Source organism: Rutidosis leptorrhynchoides, chromosome 4 (assembly GCF_046630445.1).
Source record: "Rutidosis leptorrhynchoides isolate AG116_Rl617_1_P2 chromosome 4, CSIRO_AGI_Rlap_v1, whole genome shotgun sequence".
Classification (NCBI taxonomy): domain Eukaryota; kingdom Viridiplantae; phylum Streptophyta; class Magnoliopsida; order Asterales; family Asteraceae; genus Rutidosis; species Rutidosis leptorrhynchoides.
Genome location: NC_092336.1, coordinates 337,214,071 through 337,233,623, shown reverse-complemented (window position 1 = coordinate 337,233,623; position 19,553 = coordinate 337,214,071). Strand labels below are relative to the sequence as shown.

The 19,553-nt window shown below is 32.7% G+C and overlaps 1 protein-coding gene across 1 annotated transcript; it reads left to right on the top strand.

Moving 5' to 3' along the window:
- The first annotated feature begins 12,138 nt into the window (after positions 1-12,138).
- On the top strand, positions 12,139-13,116 carry LOC139841731 (uncharacterized). Its single transcript, XM_071831936.1, has 3 exons — positions 12,139-12,246; positions 12,309-12,526; positions 12,831-13,116. Exons 1-3 carry the CDS (start codon positions 12,139-12,141, stop codon positions 13,114-13,116), a joined length of 612 nt encoding a protein of 203 aa, XP_071688037.1.
- Positions 13,117-19,553: the final 6,437 nt, after the last annotated feature.

Here is a 19,553-nt window from a genome sequence, read left to right as displayed (position 1 = left end):
GAGAAATGAAGAAGGCGAACCCTACCGCGAACCAAACTTACCTCCTAACATTGGAGAAAACGATGTACTCACCGGTTGAAAGGACCCGTTCATATACATTATAAACGATTCACAATAGTTGATTACATCACGAGGTATTTGACCTCTATATGATACATTTTACAAACATTGCATTCGTTTTTAAAAGACAAACTTTCTTTACAACGAAAGTTGACGGCATGCACACTATTTCATAATACATCCAATTATAATTGGCTTAATAATAATCTTGATGAACTCAATGACTCGAATGCAACGTCTTTCAAAATATGCCATGAATAACTCCAAGTAATATCCTTAAAATGTGCTAATGCACAGCGGAAGATTTCTTTAATACCTGAGAATAAACATGCTTTAAAGTGTCAACCAAAAGGTTGGTGAGTTCATAGGTTTATCATAACAATCATTTTATTATATTAATAGACCACAAGATTTTCGTTTATAAATATATGTACACTCGCAAGTGTATAAAAGTATTCTATAAGTTGTAGGCACCCGGTAACAAGCCTTAACGTTCATGTTTTACCCTCTGAAGTACACCAGATTAGGTGTATTTAAAATAACCTCGAAGTACTAAAGCATCCCATAGTCAGGATGGGGTTTGTCAGGCCCAATAGATCTATCTTTAGGATTCGCGCCTACCGTACATAGACAAGTAGTTTAATGTTACCAAGCTAAGGGTATATTTCTGGTTTAAACCCACGTAGAATTAGTTTTAGTACTTGTGCCTATTTCGTAACACATTTATAAAAACAGTGCATGTATTCCCAGTCCCAAAGATATATATAAAAGGGAGCAAATGAAACTCACAATACTGTATTTTGTAGTAAAAATACATATAACGTCATTTAACAAGTGCAAGGTTGGCCTCGGATTCACGAACGTATCAATATTGAGATTCAATATTGCAGGAAAGTACGTAGACGCAACGGAGATGATAAACACTAGATTGACCTCACGAGCATACCCATGAACCATACACATCACCTCCATAGCTATAACCCATAATTTCCTTAGCTTCGACTCATTAAAAAAAAACTATTTTGAAATCACTCGGACAGTACTCCGTCGTAATATTTTATGTATACTAATAATATCTTGAAATAATACAGAGCAAATATATATATATATATAAATCGATTGAGAGAGTTTAGAGAAATATATTTTCAAGTTTCTATGAAATAATGAAACCTCTTGAATTCTATTTATAATAGATTTTTGAATTATTAAAGTGAATTATTAAAGTATTAATTATTAAAGTGAATTATTAAAGTATGAATTATTAAAGTGAATTATTAAAGTATGAATTATTAAAGTGAATTATTAAAGTGTGAATTATTAAAGTGAATTATTAAAGTATGAATTATTAAAGTGAATTATTAAAGTTAAAGTAAAGTAAAAGTAACGTAAAGGTAAAGTTAAAGTATAGTAAAAATATAAAAACTATGTATGTATAATACGCGTATAAATATATATAATATTAATTTAAATCCTTATATATATTTAATGAAATAAAATATAAATATCGTTATATTTATTATACTGGTTAAGTAATGAGTTGTCAAAAGTGATTCTAGATATTTATAAAAGTTATATACATTTTAATAATAAAGTTCTTTTTTAAACTGAAAACGTCTTTGTACGTTTGAAAATAGATTAATAGAATATTATGGAAACCAATTCTCCCCTAACTTTTGTCTAACTTTCGTAAATGACACTTTTTGTTTTTATTTATAAATAGCTTTATAAATTATTCTGAATATCGTTAAGAGGAATAGATTTTCTCAAATCATAGTGGACCTCTCAACAGAGACTTGTAATCATAATTCAATGTTTCTGATAATTCAATCATTTAATATATATATATATATTTTTTAATTTCGTCAAAAATCATATTGAAACAAATACGTTCGTGTAAAGTATTATACGTTTAATACTTTATTAATATTCTCAAGTTATAATATATATATATATATATATATATATATATATATATATATATATATATATATATATATATATATATATATATATATATATATATATATATACATATACATATCTATTTATATATAACGGTTCATGAATCGTCGGAATTTGGTCGAGGTTATAATGAATGTATGAACACAGTTTAAAATTCTTGAGATTTAACTTAACAAACTTTTCTTATCATGTCGGAATAATATAAAGATTAAAGTTTAAATTTGGTCAGAAATTTCCGGGTCGTCACAGTACCTACCCGTTAAAGAAATTTCGTCCCCGAAATTTGATAGAGGTCGTCATGACTAACAATGAGAATGTTATTATAACGATTATAGAATTTTATCATGTTCAAGAAGAATGAATAAAATAATTCGATTACTCGAAGCGTGTGAGTGAAGTTATCGTAAATGAATGAAATAAGATAATAGTGATTCGTCGTATCTTTTGACGTCTTCACTATTGATCTTCGAAAAGAAAATCTTTGTAATCTATATTGGATTTGATTATTCGGCAATTAAGGAAATTATGATCCTCTTCGAATTAATGCGATAATCTATTTTGATTTCTCTGTCGGATATTTCACTATTAATCCACCTCATTTGTTTTCTTACAACTCACACCTTCTCAACTCATATTTTAAAGTATTTGTCAATATGCTTCATCCAGTGCTGATTCTTGATATACTCCTCACTTTCATATCTGTCGCTCTTCTTTTTCATCTGCCTCCGGAAGAATCTATTTACTTCTACTATACTTTTGGTTTTATAGTGTTTTTAGTTCTCCCGTGTCTTTATATTGTTATATGCATTGATATATACAGTTTGTGATTTCTGGGTTGTTATTGGGTTTTATATCTTCCCTTATATTTCAAAGTCCTTGCTTCTTCTATGATCATTATCATCCACGGTTAATGCTCTCTTCTATTTGCTATGATTTATACTCCCATTTCTAGTTCGGAGCTTTGTCCTTTCGTTTCTTCTTCTTGCGATTAAGCACCGCTTGTAATGGTCCAGGATTCGCAGGTATAAATTTCGGAATGAACATTGTTAATATTCTAGGAAGGAAATTGTAATGGCACGATCTTGACTTGTCAAATTACCAGAATACCTCAGAAAAGGCCGAATCATCAAGAAATATTTTCTTGATATTTAGAGATCAAAGAGAATACAAGAGTCGTGTAACATAGCACATGATGACGTTATGATCTGTGAATCATCATGTTCCATTTAGAAACTCAGCATGAATTACTGTAATATAATCACGTTGATCAAGTGTCATTATATTATACTAACTCATGCTTCAGCTCCCAACACTTCTTCAAGAATATTCCTATTTTAAACTCGAATGTTTCAGAATTTAGAAACTAAAATAGTTTCTTTTATGATATAATACAGATAACGCGAAGAGGTAAATAATTTCAGATAAGAATAATTATAAAAATATCTTCAGAAGTATGGATGATATTTATAATGAAAGATACGATGATATCTTAGAATGTCTAATATCAGAGGATGATGAAGGATATTGTCCGCAGGGGTTTAGAGTCAGGAGCAAGGTATTCGTTAATGACTTCAGCAAGTACTGAATCATTTGGATTCTTTGAAGGCAGGTTCAGCCTTTGTGATTTGTCCACAGCCTCCTTCATACTTTGCTCAATCCGTTTTCCAGTTCCAAAGTTTCTCTTTTTCTGAGCTTTGCCAATATACTATCCTTTATCATCCAACTTTTTACTGTTAAGGTCGTTTACAGTTTTTGCTGCTTCATCAGCATTTTTCAAAATTTCGAGAACTGGTTCGCAGTTTAGGGTGTTTTTCAGAAATTTCTCATTCAAAGAATGTAAGTCTTGGAGGTAGACGTTGTGTGTATATGTAATTGTTGATGTAGACATGCTGCGAGGTTTAAAAATACTGATTGCTGATTCTCAATAATTGATATGGCAATTCTTGTTATAAGGTATGAATGAGTATATGATAGGGTTTCGATAATTATAATGATTTTTTTTTTGGAAAGTCAAAGATCAGTGAAGTTGTTGGTAAATTTATTGCTAATGTGGTGAATATAAACGATTCCCCGGTAACGTTGGCGAAAGAGCAACGTATCTATCGAGGTTATAATAAGACTTTTTTGATTGAGAAGTCGAAGTTGACTTGCTGGAGCTCTGACAAAACTGTCTATTTTGAAACGGAATTGAAAAGTTATTTTAGCTAGTAAATGTCAAAGGGTCTAACACGGATACGTGTCGAAGTATGACTTGAGTTTTGAGAGTTTTTTAGGTGTATAACTGTGGGTAACATGTGGTTGGATCATCATCTCGATTGTTCCTTAGTTGAAGTGTCTTCAGGAATTTCGAAAGGTTTGAGCACATATTGTAATCGTTAATACATATGATGTTCTAACACAGTTTTGAAGTCAAAGTATAGCTTTGAAAGATATAGGAATCTAAGAGTCATGATACTGGTTATATTTCGAATTGAATTATGCGATTTCAAAATCAGAATATGTAATTGAATTTGAATGAGTATGATTGTTTTGATTTATATGAAAGAATGGATATTGTTGTGAAAGTAGGGAGTATAGTTGATGATTGCTGAATCAGTTTCGAAAAATGTAATATATTAATTGTGAATTTATATAGCTCTCGGGTATTACCTACCCGTTAAAAAAAATTTCACAATTAATATTTTGTACAAAAGAAATTTATTATAGTCTTTATGAAAATATATGTGTATATTTTCTTTAGATGTAATACAGATTTAATGAGTTAATATTAAATTAAACTCATTTGTTTTATGGTTGGAACTAGAATTAAGTAATCCCTAAAACTTTATAAATTGCATAAGTATTTCTTCAATAATATTGAAATTATGAATCATTACTTTGTTATTTGTTGGTTTTCGTGAAATTCTTGTGAACTTCGCAAGGTACGAATGATGTTATTTGAAAAGTTTCGAGTACATCGATGATGAAAGTGTAAAATCAAATATATATTCGAATAATACACTTGATTTATTATGAATTGGATTTTTATTGAATTGAGACAGAGATTGTAATTAACGATGGTTAAGTTGCGGACGAAGGACGTACATCATTGCATATTTGTAATATGAATTAACTGAGTAGTTAAGATTCACACATAATAGCTTAGTACGGGAAGATTTATTATGGTTTAAAAATTTATACATATAAAATATACATATAAATCTTTCGATTGGAAATGAGTTAATACTTCATAACTAGTTGATACAATATATTTGTTGCTGATTCGTAATGATGTCCACAATGATTCTTGAACAGACAGAGTTTGTGATGTTACAGGTGTTATTGATTCTGACGATACTGACGGCACTGACTATGTTGATGATGCTACGGTCCTGTTGATGCTGTTGGTAAAACAATTCTAGCTTGTAAATCGTACACCATTTTCGATCAAAGTTTCTACTCTACTATCTCCGTTCACTCATCCGATTTACGGTCAGAATTAAATAATCTCTAAGATTTTGGAGATTACATAACTGCCGCAGAGATATCTCTTCAATGAAGTTTATGAATTAATACTTCATCGTTTGTTGTTGTTGATATTCCTGAATATTTACAGGACGTATGACGTTGATGTTTGAGATACAGATTGTGATGTTGCGGTGTGGGATGTGGATGTTGTTGTTGGTGGTAGTGATGGTACTGTTGGTGTTGCTGATGGTGGTACTGTTTATGCTGCTGGTGCTGCTGCTGGTGTTTGTAACCTTTGCACCATATTCTCCAAAGTCACTACCCGAGCGTGAAGCTCGTTGACTTCTTCTATTACACCGGGGTGATTGTCGGTTCGGACGAGCGGATAAATAAAATCTAGAATTTGGTGTAGTATATAATCGTGACGAGATACTCTAGAAATAAGAGAGAAAATGGTGTTTCGGATAGGTTCGCCGGTAAGTGCTTCAGGTTCTTCGCCAAGAGGGCAATGTGGTGGATGGAAGGGATCACCTTCTTCTTGTCTCCAATGATTAAGGAGGCTACGAACCCATCCCCAATTCATCCAAAATAGATGATGACTAATTGGTTGATCCATTCCGGTCACACTGCTTTCGAAACTTGAGTGGGATTCCATTTCGGAATCCGAGGGACTTGAACTAATGACGAATTCTATTTCGTACGATTGAATAAAGAATTTTTCGATATGAAATGATTTTCCGGCTATCGGGTGGTATTCTAATTATATAGAGCAAAAGGTTTCGTAGATTACGGAGGAATTTACAGAATATGTCAGGCAATATTTACAGTAACAGATACGCTAAGATATGAATTAGCAGATACGCTAAGATATGAATTTTGTCTATACACTATTCATGCAATCAATGCAATAAGATGTGTCTAGACTAAGAATGATAAGCAGGTAATTTCCGACAAAAATGATGAGTAAAACTTTTGACATGCAGACACGGTCGAAGTCCAGACTCACTAATGCATCCTAACGACTATCAGTTAGACACACTAATGCAGACCTGGTTCGCTAAGACCACCGCTCTGATACCAACTGAAAGGACCCGTTCATATACATTATAAACGATTCACAATAGTTGATTACATCGCGAGGTATTTGACCTCTATATGATGCATTTTACAAACATTGCATTCGTTTTTAAAAGACAAACTTTCTTTACAACGAAAGTTGACGGCATGCACACTATTTCATAATACATCCAATTATAATTGGCTTAATAATAATCTTGATGAACTCAATGACTCGAATGCAACGTCTTTCAAAATATGCCATGAATAACTCCAAGTAATATCCTTAAAATGAGCTAATGCACAGCGGAAGATTTCTTTAATACCTGAGAATAAACATGCTTTAAAGTGTCAACCAAAAGGTTGGTGAGTTCATAGGTTTATCATAACAATCATTTTAATATATTAATAGACCACAAGATTTCCGTTTATAAATATATGTACACTCGCAAGTGTATAAAAGTATTCTATAAGTTGTAGGCACCCGGTAACAAGCCTTAACGTTCATGTTTTACCCTCTGAAGTACACCAGATTAGGTGTATTTAAAATAACCTCGAAGTACTAAAGCATCCCATAGTCAGGATGGGGTTTGTCAGGCCCAATAGATCTATCTTTAGGATTCGCGCCTACCGTACATAGACAAGTAGTTTAATGTTACCAAGCTAAGGGTATATTTCTGGTTTAAACCCACGTAGAATTAGTTTTAGTACTTGTGCCTATTTCGTAAAACATTTATAAAAACAGCGCATGTATTCCCAGTCCCAAAGATATATATAAAAGGGAGCAAATGAAACTCACAATACTGTATTTTGTAGTAAAAATACATATAACGTCATTTAACAAGTGCAAGGTTGGCCTCGGATTCACGAACGTATCAATATTGAGATTCAATATTGCAGGAAAGTACGTAGACGCAACGGAGATGATAAACACTAGATTGACCTCACGAGCATACCCATGAACCATACACATCACCTCCATAGCTATAACCCATAATTTCCTTAGCTTCGACTCATTCAAAAAAAACTATTTTGAAATCACTCGGACAGTACTCCGTCGTAATATTTTATGTATACTAATAATATCTTGAAATAATACAGAGCAAATATATATATATATATATATATATATATATATATATATATATATATATATATATATATATATATATATATATATATATATATATATATATATATATATATAAATCGATTGAGAGAGTTTAGAGAAATATATTTTCAAGTTTCTATGAAATAATGAAACCTCTTGAATTCTATTTATAATAGATTTTTGAATTATTAAAGTGAATTATTAAAGTATTAATTATTAAAGTGAATTATTAAAGTATGAATTATTAAAGTGAATTATTAAAGTATGAATTATTAAAGTGAATTATTAAAGTGTGAATTATTAAAGTGAATTATTAAAGTATGAATTATTAAAGTGAATTATTAAAGTTAAAGTAAAGTAAAAGTAACGTAAAGGTAAAGTTAAAGTATAGTAAAAGTATAAAAACTATGTATGTATAATACGCGTATAAATATATATAATATTAATTTAAATCGTTATATATATTTAATGAAATAAAATATAAATATCGTTATATTTATTATACTGGTTAAGTAATGAGTTGTCAAAAGTGATTCTAGATATTTATAAAAGTTATATACGTTTTAATAATAAAGTTCTTTTTTAAACTGAAAACGTCTTTGTACGTTTGAAAATAGATTAATAGAATATTATGGAAACCAATTCTCCACTAACTTTTGTCTAACTTTCGTAAATGACACTTTTTGTTTTTATTTATAAATAGCTTTACAAATTATTCTGAATATCGTTAAGAGGAATAGATTTTCTCAAATCATAGTGGACCTCTCAACAGAGACTTGTAATCATAATTCAATGTTTCTGATAATTCAATCATTTAATATATATATATATTTTTTAATTTCGTCAAAAATCATATTGAAACAAATACGTTCGTGTAAAGTATTATACGTTTAATACTTTATTAATATTCTCAAGTTATAATATATATATATATATATATATATATATATATATATATATATATATATATATATATATATATATATACATATACATATCTATTTATATATAACGGTTCATGAATCGTCGGAATTTGGTCGAGGTTATAATGAATGTATGAACACAGTTTAAAATTCTTGAGATTTAACTTAACAAACTTTTCTTATCGTGTCGGAATAATATAAAGATTAAAGTTTAAATTTGGTCAGAAATTTCCGGGTCGTCACACCGGTGAACCTATGCGCAACACTGTATTCACCCTTCTTGCTAAAGTTTTCTATCTTGAAGGTCGCATTACTGCAATCTCAGAAAATATTCAACCTCTACTTCCGAATACCAATCGAAGGGGAATATTAGAAGAAGTTAGGGAACTTCGAATTAATAATCAAGATCTATCGAATCAGATGAGTGGATGGACAGAAATGATAGACGGTAGGATAGAAACCCTGACAAGAATGGTGCGTGATTTACAAGCTATACTTACTACACCAACATCATCACCAACCTCAGCACCAACAACACTTGTAGCACCGACACCAGCAGTACCATCAGTAACAGCACCAGTACCATCAACAATCCATGCCTCAACATCTCATTTTGTACCTCGAGTATAATCATCGTACTACGTCTCGTCCTACATCAATTATCTTCGTTCTTCATGAAAATTATGTAATCTCAAATGTTTTAGAGATTATGTATTCTAGCTCAAACCGAAAAGCAAATGATATTAATATTATATTAACTCATTAAATTCATGATTACATCTGAAGAAAATATATATGTAAGTATATTTTCATAAAGATTGTAATTAAAAATTCTTTTGTACAAACTGTTAATGGTGAAAATATTTTAACGGGTAGGTAATACCCGAGGAATATTCAGATTTTACATTAATAAGTTACACTGTACATTCTTCGAAGCTGATTCAACAGTCGTTTACTATCCTACTTACATCCACCGATATACGTATCCGTTCACCGCAGAATAACCATTTCCATTCGATTTCATATTTGAATTTTGACCTATCAGAATTCAACAAGTGGCATAATGAAGAAAACATTGGACAAAATAAAATTTGTTAGAAACAAACAAATTAACTATGAGAAATTTTGTTAAGAATCCACACTAACCGTTCCTGGCTAACTGTTCCTAGCTAACTGGTTACATTTTATTTATCACAATTTATTTATCGCAATTTATTTATCGCATTTTATTTATCGCAATTTTAATTCTCGCAATTTTATTTATCGTCATTTAATTTCTGTTATTTATTTTACGCACTTTAAATATCGGGACACGTATACAAGGTTTTGACATATCATATCGACGCATATATATATATTATTTGGAATAACAATAGACACTCGATATGCAGTAATGTTGGAGTTAGCTATACAGGGTTGAGGTTGATTCTACAATAATATATATAGTTTAAGTTGTGATCGAGTCTGAGACATGTACACGGGTCACGATACGTATTAATTAATTCGAATATTATAAACTTTATATGAATTAATGAATTAGTAACTGTGGACTGGTAACTGTGGACTACCAATATTGGACAATTAAAATGAATTAAAATATTGATTATAACATATGAAACTAAACAATTCTTTAAGATACAGTATGGTGAGTTTCATTTGCCTTTTTACCCTTTATATTTTTGGGTTGAGAATACATGCGCAATTTTTATAAATGTTTTACGAAATAGACACAAGTAGTTGAAACTACATTATATGGGTGAATGATCGAAGCCGAATATCCCCCTTTTGCTTGGTAACCTAAGAATTATTAAACCGATCTACTAATTGACGCGAATCCTAAAGATAGATCTATTGGGCCTAACGAACCCCATCCAAAGTACCGGATGCTTTAGTACTTTGATGTTGTTTTTATCACGTCCGAAGGATTTCCCAGAATGATAGGGGATATTCTTATATGCATCTGTTTAATGTCGGTTACCAGGTGTTCACCATATGAATGATTTTTGTCTCTATGCATGGGACGTATATTTATGAGAACTGGAAATGAAATTCTTGTGGTCTATTAAAATGATGAAAATGAATGATTATGATAAACTAATGAACTCACCAACCTTTTGGTTGATACTTTAAAGCGTGTTTATTCTCAGGTATGAAAGAAATCTTCCGCCGTGCAATTGCTCATATTAGAGATATTACTTGGAGTCATTCATGACATATTTCAAAATACGTTGTATTCGAGTTGTCGAGTTCATCAAGATTATTATTAAGTCAATTATAGTTGGATATATTATGAAATGGTATGCATGCCGTCAACTTTCGATGTAATGAAAGTTTGTCTTTTAAAAACGAATGCAATGTTTGTAAAATGTATCATATAGAGGTCAAGTACCTTGCGATGTAACCAAATGTAATGTATTCATCCAGATGGATTAGGACGGGTCACTACAAAGTTTATGACATGACTGGAGTACCACGCGGAGATCAAATAGGCAGGAATGTGGGATCAACTTACCAACGTGTCATTGATATAGCATTTAGAGATCAAATAGGCAGGAATGTGGGGGCCTATGTTGATGATATTGTTATTAAAAGCCACACAGAGGAAAGAATGCTTAGGGATATTCTTGAGACTTTCAAGTCATTACACAAGATTAATAAGAAGTTAAATCCCAAAAAGTGTACTTTTGGTGTAGAAGAGGGTAAATTTATGGGTCATATTGTTACGGAGAGAGGAATCAAAGCAAATCCAAAGAAAATTCAAGTAATCGAGGATATGGCTTCTCCAAAAATAAAGAAAGATGTGCAAAGCTTGAATGGAAGGTTGGCAGAATTAACAAGGTTTTTATCCAGAGCAGTAGAACGTTCATTACCATTCATGAACGTTTTAAAAAGTTGTATGAACAAAAACAATTTTACATGGACGGCAGAAGCTGAAGCAGCTTTTCAAGATGTTTAACTTTTAAAGGAGTTACTAACATTAACTGCACCAATAGCAGGTGAAACGTTTCTATATATAGCAGTATCAACAAAAGCCATTAGTTTAATTTTAATCGCAGAACGAATTAGGGTGCAAATACCAATATATTTCGTTAGCAAGTTGTTATAACAAAGTGAAATCAATTATCCACCCATAGAAAAATTGGTATACGCTCTAGTGCACACAGTTAGACGACTGAGACGATATTTTCAAGGACACCCAATTCTTGTTTTAACAGATCAACCAATTAAGCAAATCTTGAAACACCCAGAGTCATCAGGACTTTTAGCAAAATGGGCAGTTTAGTAGGGGGAATATGAAATAATTTTTTCACCAAGGCATGCAGTTAAAGGGCAGATTTTAGGAGATTTTCTTTTAGAGATAACCGAAAAAGTAGATTATCCATGTCAAGTTAAAACAATAATTGCATGTGGGAGTTACATACTGATGGAGCATCAAGTGAAGAGGGAGTAGGTGCAGGATTGGTGCTTACAAACCCAGAAGGGGAAGAACATACATATGCACTTAAGTTTTATTTTTATGCATCCAACAATGAAGCAGAGTATGAGGCGTTGCTCTCCGGCCTCCGCATAGCATCTGAGATGGGGATAAAGCATTTACGTGCTTATGTGGACTCTAAGATTGTTGTACAACAAGTCAACGGGGCATTTGAGGCAAAAGATGTATCAATGAAGCGATATCTGCAATTGGTTGAAAATGTTTAGAGGAGGGAGGACAGCACTGGATGACTCCTTATGTTAAGTATTTGCAGGACGAAACACTGCTAAATGACGTCACAGAAGCAAGATGGATAAAGGTAAGTGCTCAGCTCTATGTGTTGGAGAACGATGTGCTCTACAGAAAATCTTACCATGGTCTAAATTTGAGATGTTTGGCACCACAACAAGCTTTGGATGTGGTGAAAGAGATGCATGAAGTTTTGTGTGCACATCATTCTGGTTATAGAACCATTGTTGCACGGATCATGAGGCAAGGATATTATTAGCAAACAATTTACAGAGATACAGTATAAACAATCAAATCATGTGATGTATGTCAGTGACATGGAACCGTCCAGCATTTGCCGAAATATGATTTAATATACGTTTCATTTGCATGGCCATTCTGTAAGTGGACAATTGATATAGTAGGGCTATTCCCAAGGAGTGTTGGCAATGCAAGATTTTTGATGGTTGCAATTGATTTTTTTACTAAGTGGGTAGAGGCAAAAGTGTTAGCACGTATAACAGGTGAAAACATAAAAAAAGTTTGTATGGAATGATATCGTATGCAGGTATGGTTTGGCAAACGAAATTGTAAGCGATAATGGTAAGCAGTTTGCAGAGAATCCGTTCAAAAGTTGGTGTGAAGAGTTAAGCATTAAACAAACATTCACCTCTGTCGCTCACCCACAAGCAAACGACCAAGTTGACGTAACAAACAAAGGATCTGTAGCTGGCATAAAGGCTAGACTGGGATTAAGTCAGACTAAATGGGTAGATAAAGTACCATATGTTTTGTGGGCTCATCGTACAACGCCAAAATGGAACACGGATGATGAAATGTCCCATTCTTATTGATTAAAAACGTTCCATATTAATTGATTTCGTTGCGAGGTTTTGACCTCTATATGAGACATTTTTCAAAGACTGCATTCATTTTAAAACAAACCATAACCTTTATTTCATCAATAAAGGTTTAAAAAGCTTTACGTAGATTATCAAATAATGATAATCTAAAATATCCTGTTTACCCACGACTATTACATAATGGTTTACAATACAAATATGTTACAACGAAATAAGTTTCTTGAATGCAGTTTTTACACAATATCATACAAGCATGGACTCCAAATCTTGTCCTTATTTAAGTATGCGACAGCGGAAGCTCTTAATAATCACCTGAGAATAAACATGCTTAAAATGTCAACAAAAATGTTGGTGAGTTATAGGTTTAACCTATATATATCAAATCGTAACAATAGACCACAAGATTTCATATTTCAATATACATCCCATACATAGAGATAAAAATTATTCATATGGTGAACACCTGGTAACCGACATTAACAAGTTGCATATTTAAGAATATCCCCATCATTCCGGGACACCCTTCGGATATGATATAAATTTCAAAGTACTAAAGCATCCGGTACTTTGGATGGGGTTTGTTAGGCCCAATAGATCTATCTTTAGGATTCGCGTCAATTAGGGTGTCTGTTCCCTAATTCTTAGATTACCAGACTTAATAAAAAGGGGCATATTCGATTTCGATAATTCAACCATAGAATGTAGTTTCACGTACTTGTGTCTATTTTGTAAATCATTTATAAAACCTGCATGTATTCTCATCCCAAAAATATTAGATTTTAAAAGTGGGACTATAACTCACTTTCACAGATTTTTACTTCGTCGGGAAGTAAGACTTGGCCACTGGTTGAATCACAAACCTATAACAATATATACATATATATCAAAGTATGTTCAAAATATATTTACAAAACTTTTAATACATTTTGATGTTTTAAGTTTATTAAGTCAGCTGTCCTCGTTAGTAACCTACAACTAGTTGTCCACAGCTAGATGTACAGAAATAAATCGATAAATATTATCTTGAATCTATCCATGACCCAGTGTATACGTATCTCAGTATTGATCACAACTCAAACTATATATATAGTTTGGAATCAACCTCAACCCTGTATAGCTAACTCCAACATTCACATATAGAGTGTCTATGGTTGTTCAGCAATATATATATATATATATATATATATATATAGATGGGTCGACATGATAGGTCGAAACATTGTATACGTGTCTATGGTATCTCAAGATTACATAATATACAATATAAGTTAATTAGGTTATGGTTGGAATAGATTTATTACTAACTTTCCCGTAGGTAAAAGGAGTAGTTTTTATTAATCTTGTTTTACTCGCCATTTCTTCGTTTCTAATCCGTTTTGAGTGATTCCAGTGGCCACAGTTTCGTATTGAACTTAACTTTATGAATCTAAACAGAAAAAGTATAAGTTTATAGTCAGAAATACAAGTTACAAGTCATTTTTGAAAGAGGTAGTCAATTCAGTCGAAAGAACGACATCTTGATGACCATTTTGAAAAAACATACTTTCACTTTGAGTTTAACCATGATTTTTGGATATAGTTTCATGTTCATAAGAAAAATCATTTTTCCAGAAGTATAGCTTTTAAATCAAAGTTCTTCTTAGCTTTTAATTATCCCAACCAAAACAGCCCCCGGTTTTACTACGACGGCGTATATCCAGTTTTATGGTGTTTATCGTGTTTCCGGGTTTTAAATCATTAAGTTAGCATATCATATAGATATAGAATATGTGTTTAGTTGATTTTAAAAGTCTAGTTAGAAGGATTAACTTTATTTGCGAACAAGTTTAGAATTAACTAAACTATGTTCTAGTGATTACAAGTTTATAACATTGAATAAGACAGCTTTTTATGTATGAATCGAATGATGTTATGAACATCATTACTACCTCAAGTTCCTTGGATAAACCTACTGGAAATTATAAAAATAGATCTAGCTTCAAAGGATCCTTGGATGGCTTGAAAGTTCTTGAAGCAGAATCATGACACGAAAACAATTTCAAGTAAGATTTCCACTAGAAATAAGATTGTTATAGTTATAGAAATTGAATTAAAGTTTGAATATGATTATTACCTTGTATTAGAAAGATAACCTACTGTAAGTAACAAAGGTTTCTTGATCTTGGATGATTACTTGGAATGGATTTAGAAAACTTGGAAGTAAACTTGCAATCTTGGAAGTATTCTTGATTTTATGAAACTAGAACTTTTGGAATTTATGAAGAACACTTAGAACTTGAAGATAGAACTTGAGAGAGATCAATTAGATGAAGAAAATTGAAGAATGAAAGTGTTTGTAGGTGTTTTTGGTCGTTGGTGTATGGATTAGATATAAAGGATATGTAATTTTGTTTTCATGTAAATAAGTCATGAATGATTACTCATATTTTTGTAATTTTATGAGATATTTCATGCTAGTTGCCAAATGATGGTTCCCACATGTGTTAGGTGACTCACATGGGCTGCTAAGAGCTGATCATTGGAGTGTATATACCAATAGTACATACATCTAAAAGCTGCGTATTGTACGAGTACGAATACGGGTACATACGAGTAGAATTGTTGATGAAACTGAAGGAGGATGTAATTGTAAGCATTTTTGTTAAGTAGAAGTATTTTGATAAGTGTCTTGAAGTCTTTCAAAAGTGTATGAATACATATTAAAACACTACATGTATATACATTTTAACTGAGTCGTTAAGTCATCGTTAGTCGTTACATGTAAGTGTTGTTTTGAAACCTTTAGGTTAACGATCTGGTTAAATGTTGTTAACCCAATGTTTATATATCAAACGAGATTTTAAATTATTATATTATCATGATAATATGATGTATGAATATCTCTTAATATGATATATATACATTGAATGTCGTTACAACGATAATTGTTACATATATGTCTCGTTTCAAAATCATTAAGTTAGTAGTCTTGCTTTTATATATGTAGTTCATTGTTAATATACTTAATGATATGTTTACTTATCATAATATCATGTTAACTATATATATATATCTATATATATGTCATCATATAGTTTTTACAAGTTTTAACGTTCGTAAATCACCGGTCAACTTGGGTGGTCAATTGTCTATATGAAACCTATTTCAATTAATCAAGTCTTAACAAGTTTGATTGCTTAACATGTTAGAAACACTTAATCATGTAAATAACAATTTCATTTAATATATATATATATATATATATATATATATATATATATATATATATATATATATATATATATATATAAACATGGAAAAGTTCGGGTCACTACAGTACCTACCCGTTAAATAAATTTCGTCCCGAAATTTTAAGCAGTTGGAGGTGTTGACGTATCTTCTGGAAATAAGTGCGGGTATTTCTTCTTCATCTGATCTTCTCATTCTCAGGTGAACTCGGGTCCTCTACGAGCATTCCATTGAACCTTAACAATTGGTATCTTGTTTTGTTTAAGTCTTTTAACCTCACGATCCATTATTTCGACGGGTTCTTCGATGAATTGAAGTTTTTCGTTGATTTGGATTTCGTCTAACGGAATAGTGAGATCTTCTTTAGCAAAACATTTCTTCAAATTCGAGAAGTGGAAAGTGTTATGTACAGCCGCGAGTTGTTGAGGTAACTCAAGTCGGTAAGCTACTGGTCCGACACGTTCAATAATCTTGAATGGTCCAATATACCTTGGATTTAATTTACCTCGTTTACCAAATCGAACAACGCCTTTCCAAGGTGTAACCTTAAGCATGACCATCTCTCCAATTTCAAATTCTATATCTTTTCTTTTAATGTCGGCGTAGCTCTTTTGTCGACTTTGGGCGGTTTTCAACCGTTGTTGAATTTGGATGATCTTCTCGGTAGTTTCTTGTATTATCTCTGGACCCGTAATCTGTCTATCCCCCACTTCACTCCAACATATTGGAGACCTGCACTTTCTACCATAAAGTGCTTCAAATGGCGCCATCTCAATACTTGAATGATAGCTGTTGTTGTAGAAAAATTCTGCTAACGGTAGATGTCGATCCCAACTGTTTCCGAAATCAATAACACATGCTCGTAGTATGTCTTCAAGCGTTTGTATCATCCTTTCGCTCTGCCCATCAGTTTGTGGATGATAGGCAGTACTCATGTCTAGACGAGTTCCTAATGCTTGCTGTAATGTCTGCCAGAATCTTGAAATGAATCTGCCATCCCTATCAGAGATAATAGAGATTGGTATTCCATGTCTGGAGACGACTTCCTTCAAATATAGTCGTGCTAACTTCTCCATCTTGTCATCTTCTCTTATTGGTAGGAAGTGTGATGATTTGGTGAGACGATCAACTATTACCCAAATAGTATCAAAACCACTTGCAGTCCTTGGCAATTTAGTGATGAAATCCATGGTAATGTTTTCCCATTTCCATTCCGGGATTTCTGGTTGTTGAAGTAGACCTGATGGTTTCTGATGCTCAGCTTTGACCTTAGAACACATCAAACATTCTCCTATGTATTTAGCAACATCGGCTTTCATACCCGGCCACCAAAAATGTTTCTTGAGATCCTTGTACATCTTCCCCATTCCAGGATGTATTGAGTATCTGGTTTTATGAGCTTCTCTAAGTACCATTTCTCTCATATCTCCAAATTTTGGTACCCAAATCCTTTCAGCCCTATACCGGGTTCCTTCTTCCCGAATATTAAGATGCTTCTCCGATCCTTTGGGTATTTCATCCTTTAAATTTCCCACTTTTAAAACTCCTTGTTGCGCCTCCTTTATTTGAGTAGTAAGGTTATTGTGAATCATTATATTCATAGGTTTTACTCGAATGGGTTCTCTGTCCTTCCTGCTCAATGCGTCGGCTACCACATTTGCCTTCCCCGGGTGGTAACGAATCTCAAAGTTGTAATCATTCAACAATTCAATCCACCTACGCTGCCTCATATTCAGTTGTTTCTGATTAAATATGTGTTGAAGACTTTTGTGGTCGGTATATATAATACTTTTGACCCCACATAAGTAGTGCCTCCAAGTCTTTAATGCAAAAACAACCGCGCCTAATTCCAAATCATGCGTCGTATAATTTTGTTCGTGAATCTTCAATTGTCTAGACGCATAAGCAATCACCTTCGTGCGTTGCATTAATACACAATCGAGACCTTGCTTTGATGCGTCACAATAAATCACAAAATCATCATTCCCTTCAGGCAATGACAATATTGGTGCCGTAGTTAGCTTTTTCTTCAATAACTGGAACGCTTTCTCTTGTTCATCCTTCCATTCAAATTTCTTCCCTTTATGCGTTAATGCAGTCAAGGGTTTTGCTATTCTGGAAAAGTCTTGGATGAACCTTCTGTAGTAACCAGCTAGTCCTAAAAACTGGCGTATGTGTTTCGGAGTTTTCGGGGTTTCCCACTTATCAACAGTTTCTATCTTTGCCGGTTCCACCTTAATACCTTCTTGGTTCACTATGTGACCGAGGAATTAAACTTCTTCCAACCAAAATGCACACTTTGAAAACTTAGCGTACAATTCTTCCTTCCTCAATACTTCTAACACCTTTCTCAAATGTTCACCGTGTTCTTGGTCATTCTTTGACTAAATAAGTATGTCATCAATGAAAACAATGACAAACTTGTCAAGGTATGGTCCACACACTCGGTTCATAAGGTCCATGAACATAGCTGGTGCATTAGTTAAACCAAACGGCATGACCATAAACTCGTAATGACCGAAACGTATTCTGAAAGCAGTCTTTGAAATATCATCTTCTTTCACCCGCATTTGATAATACCCGGAACGTAAGTCAATCTTTGAATAAACAGACGAGCCTTGTAGTTGATCAAATAAGTCGTCGATTCTCGGTAGTGGGTAGCGGTTCTTGATGGTAAGTTTGTTCAACTCTCGGTAGTCGATACACAACCTGAATGTACCATCTTTCTTCTTGACAAACAAAACAGGAGCTCCCCACGGTGATGTGCTTGGTCGAATGAAACCACGCTCTAAAAGTTCTTGTAATTGGCTTTGCAGTTCTTTCATCTCGCTGGGTGCGAGTCTGTAAGGAGCACGAGCTATTGGTGCAGCTCATGGTATAAGATCTATTTGAAATTCAACGGATCGATGTGGGGGTAATCCCGGTAATTCTTTCAGAAATACATCGGGAAATTCTTTTGCGACGGGAACATCATTGATGCTCTTTTCTTCAGTTTGTACTTTCTCGACGTGTGCTAGAACAGCATAGCAACCTTTTCTTATTAGTTTTTGTGCCTTCAAATTACTAATAAGATGTAGCTTTGTGTTGCCCTTTTCTCCGTACACCATTAAGGGTTTTCCTTTTTCTCGTATAATGCGAATTGCATTTTTGTAACAAACGATCTCTGCTTTCACTTCTTTCAACCAGTCCATACCAATTAT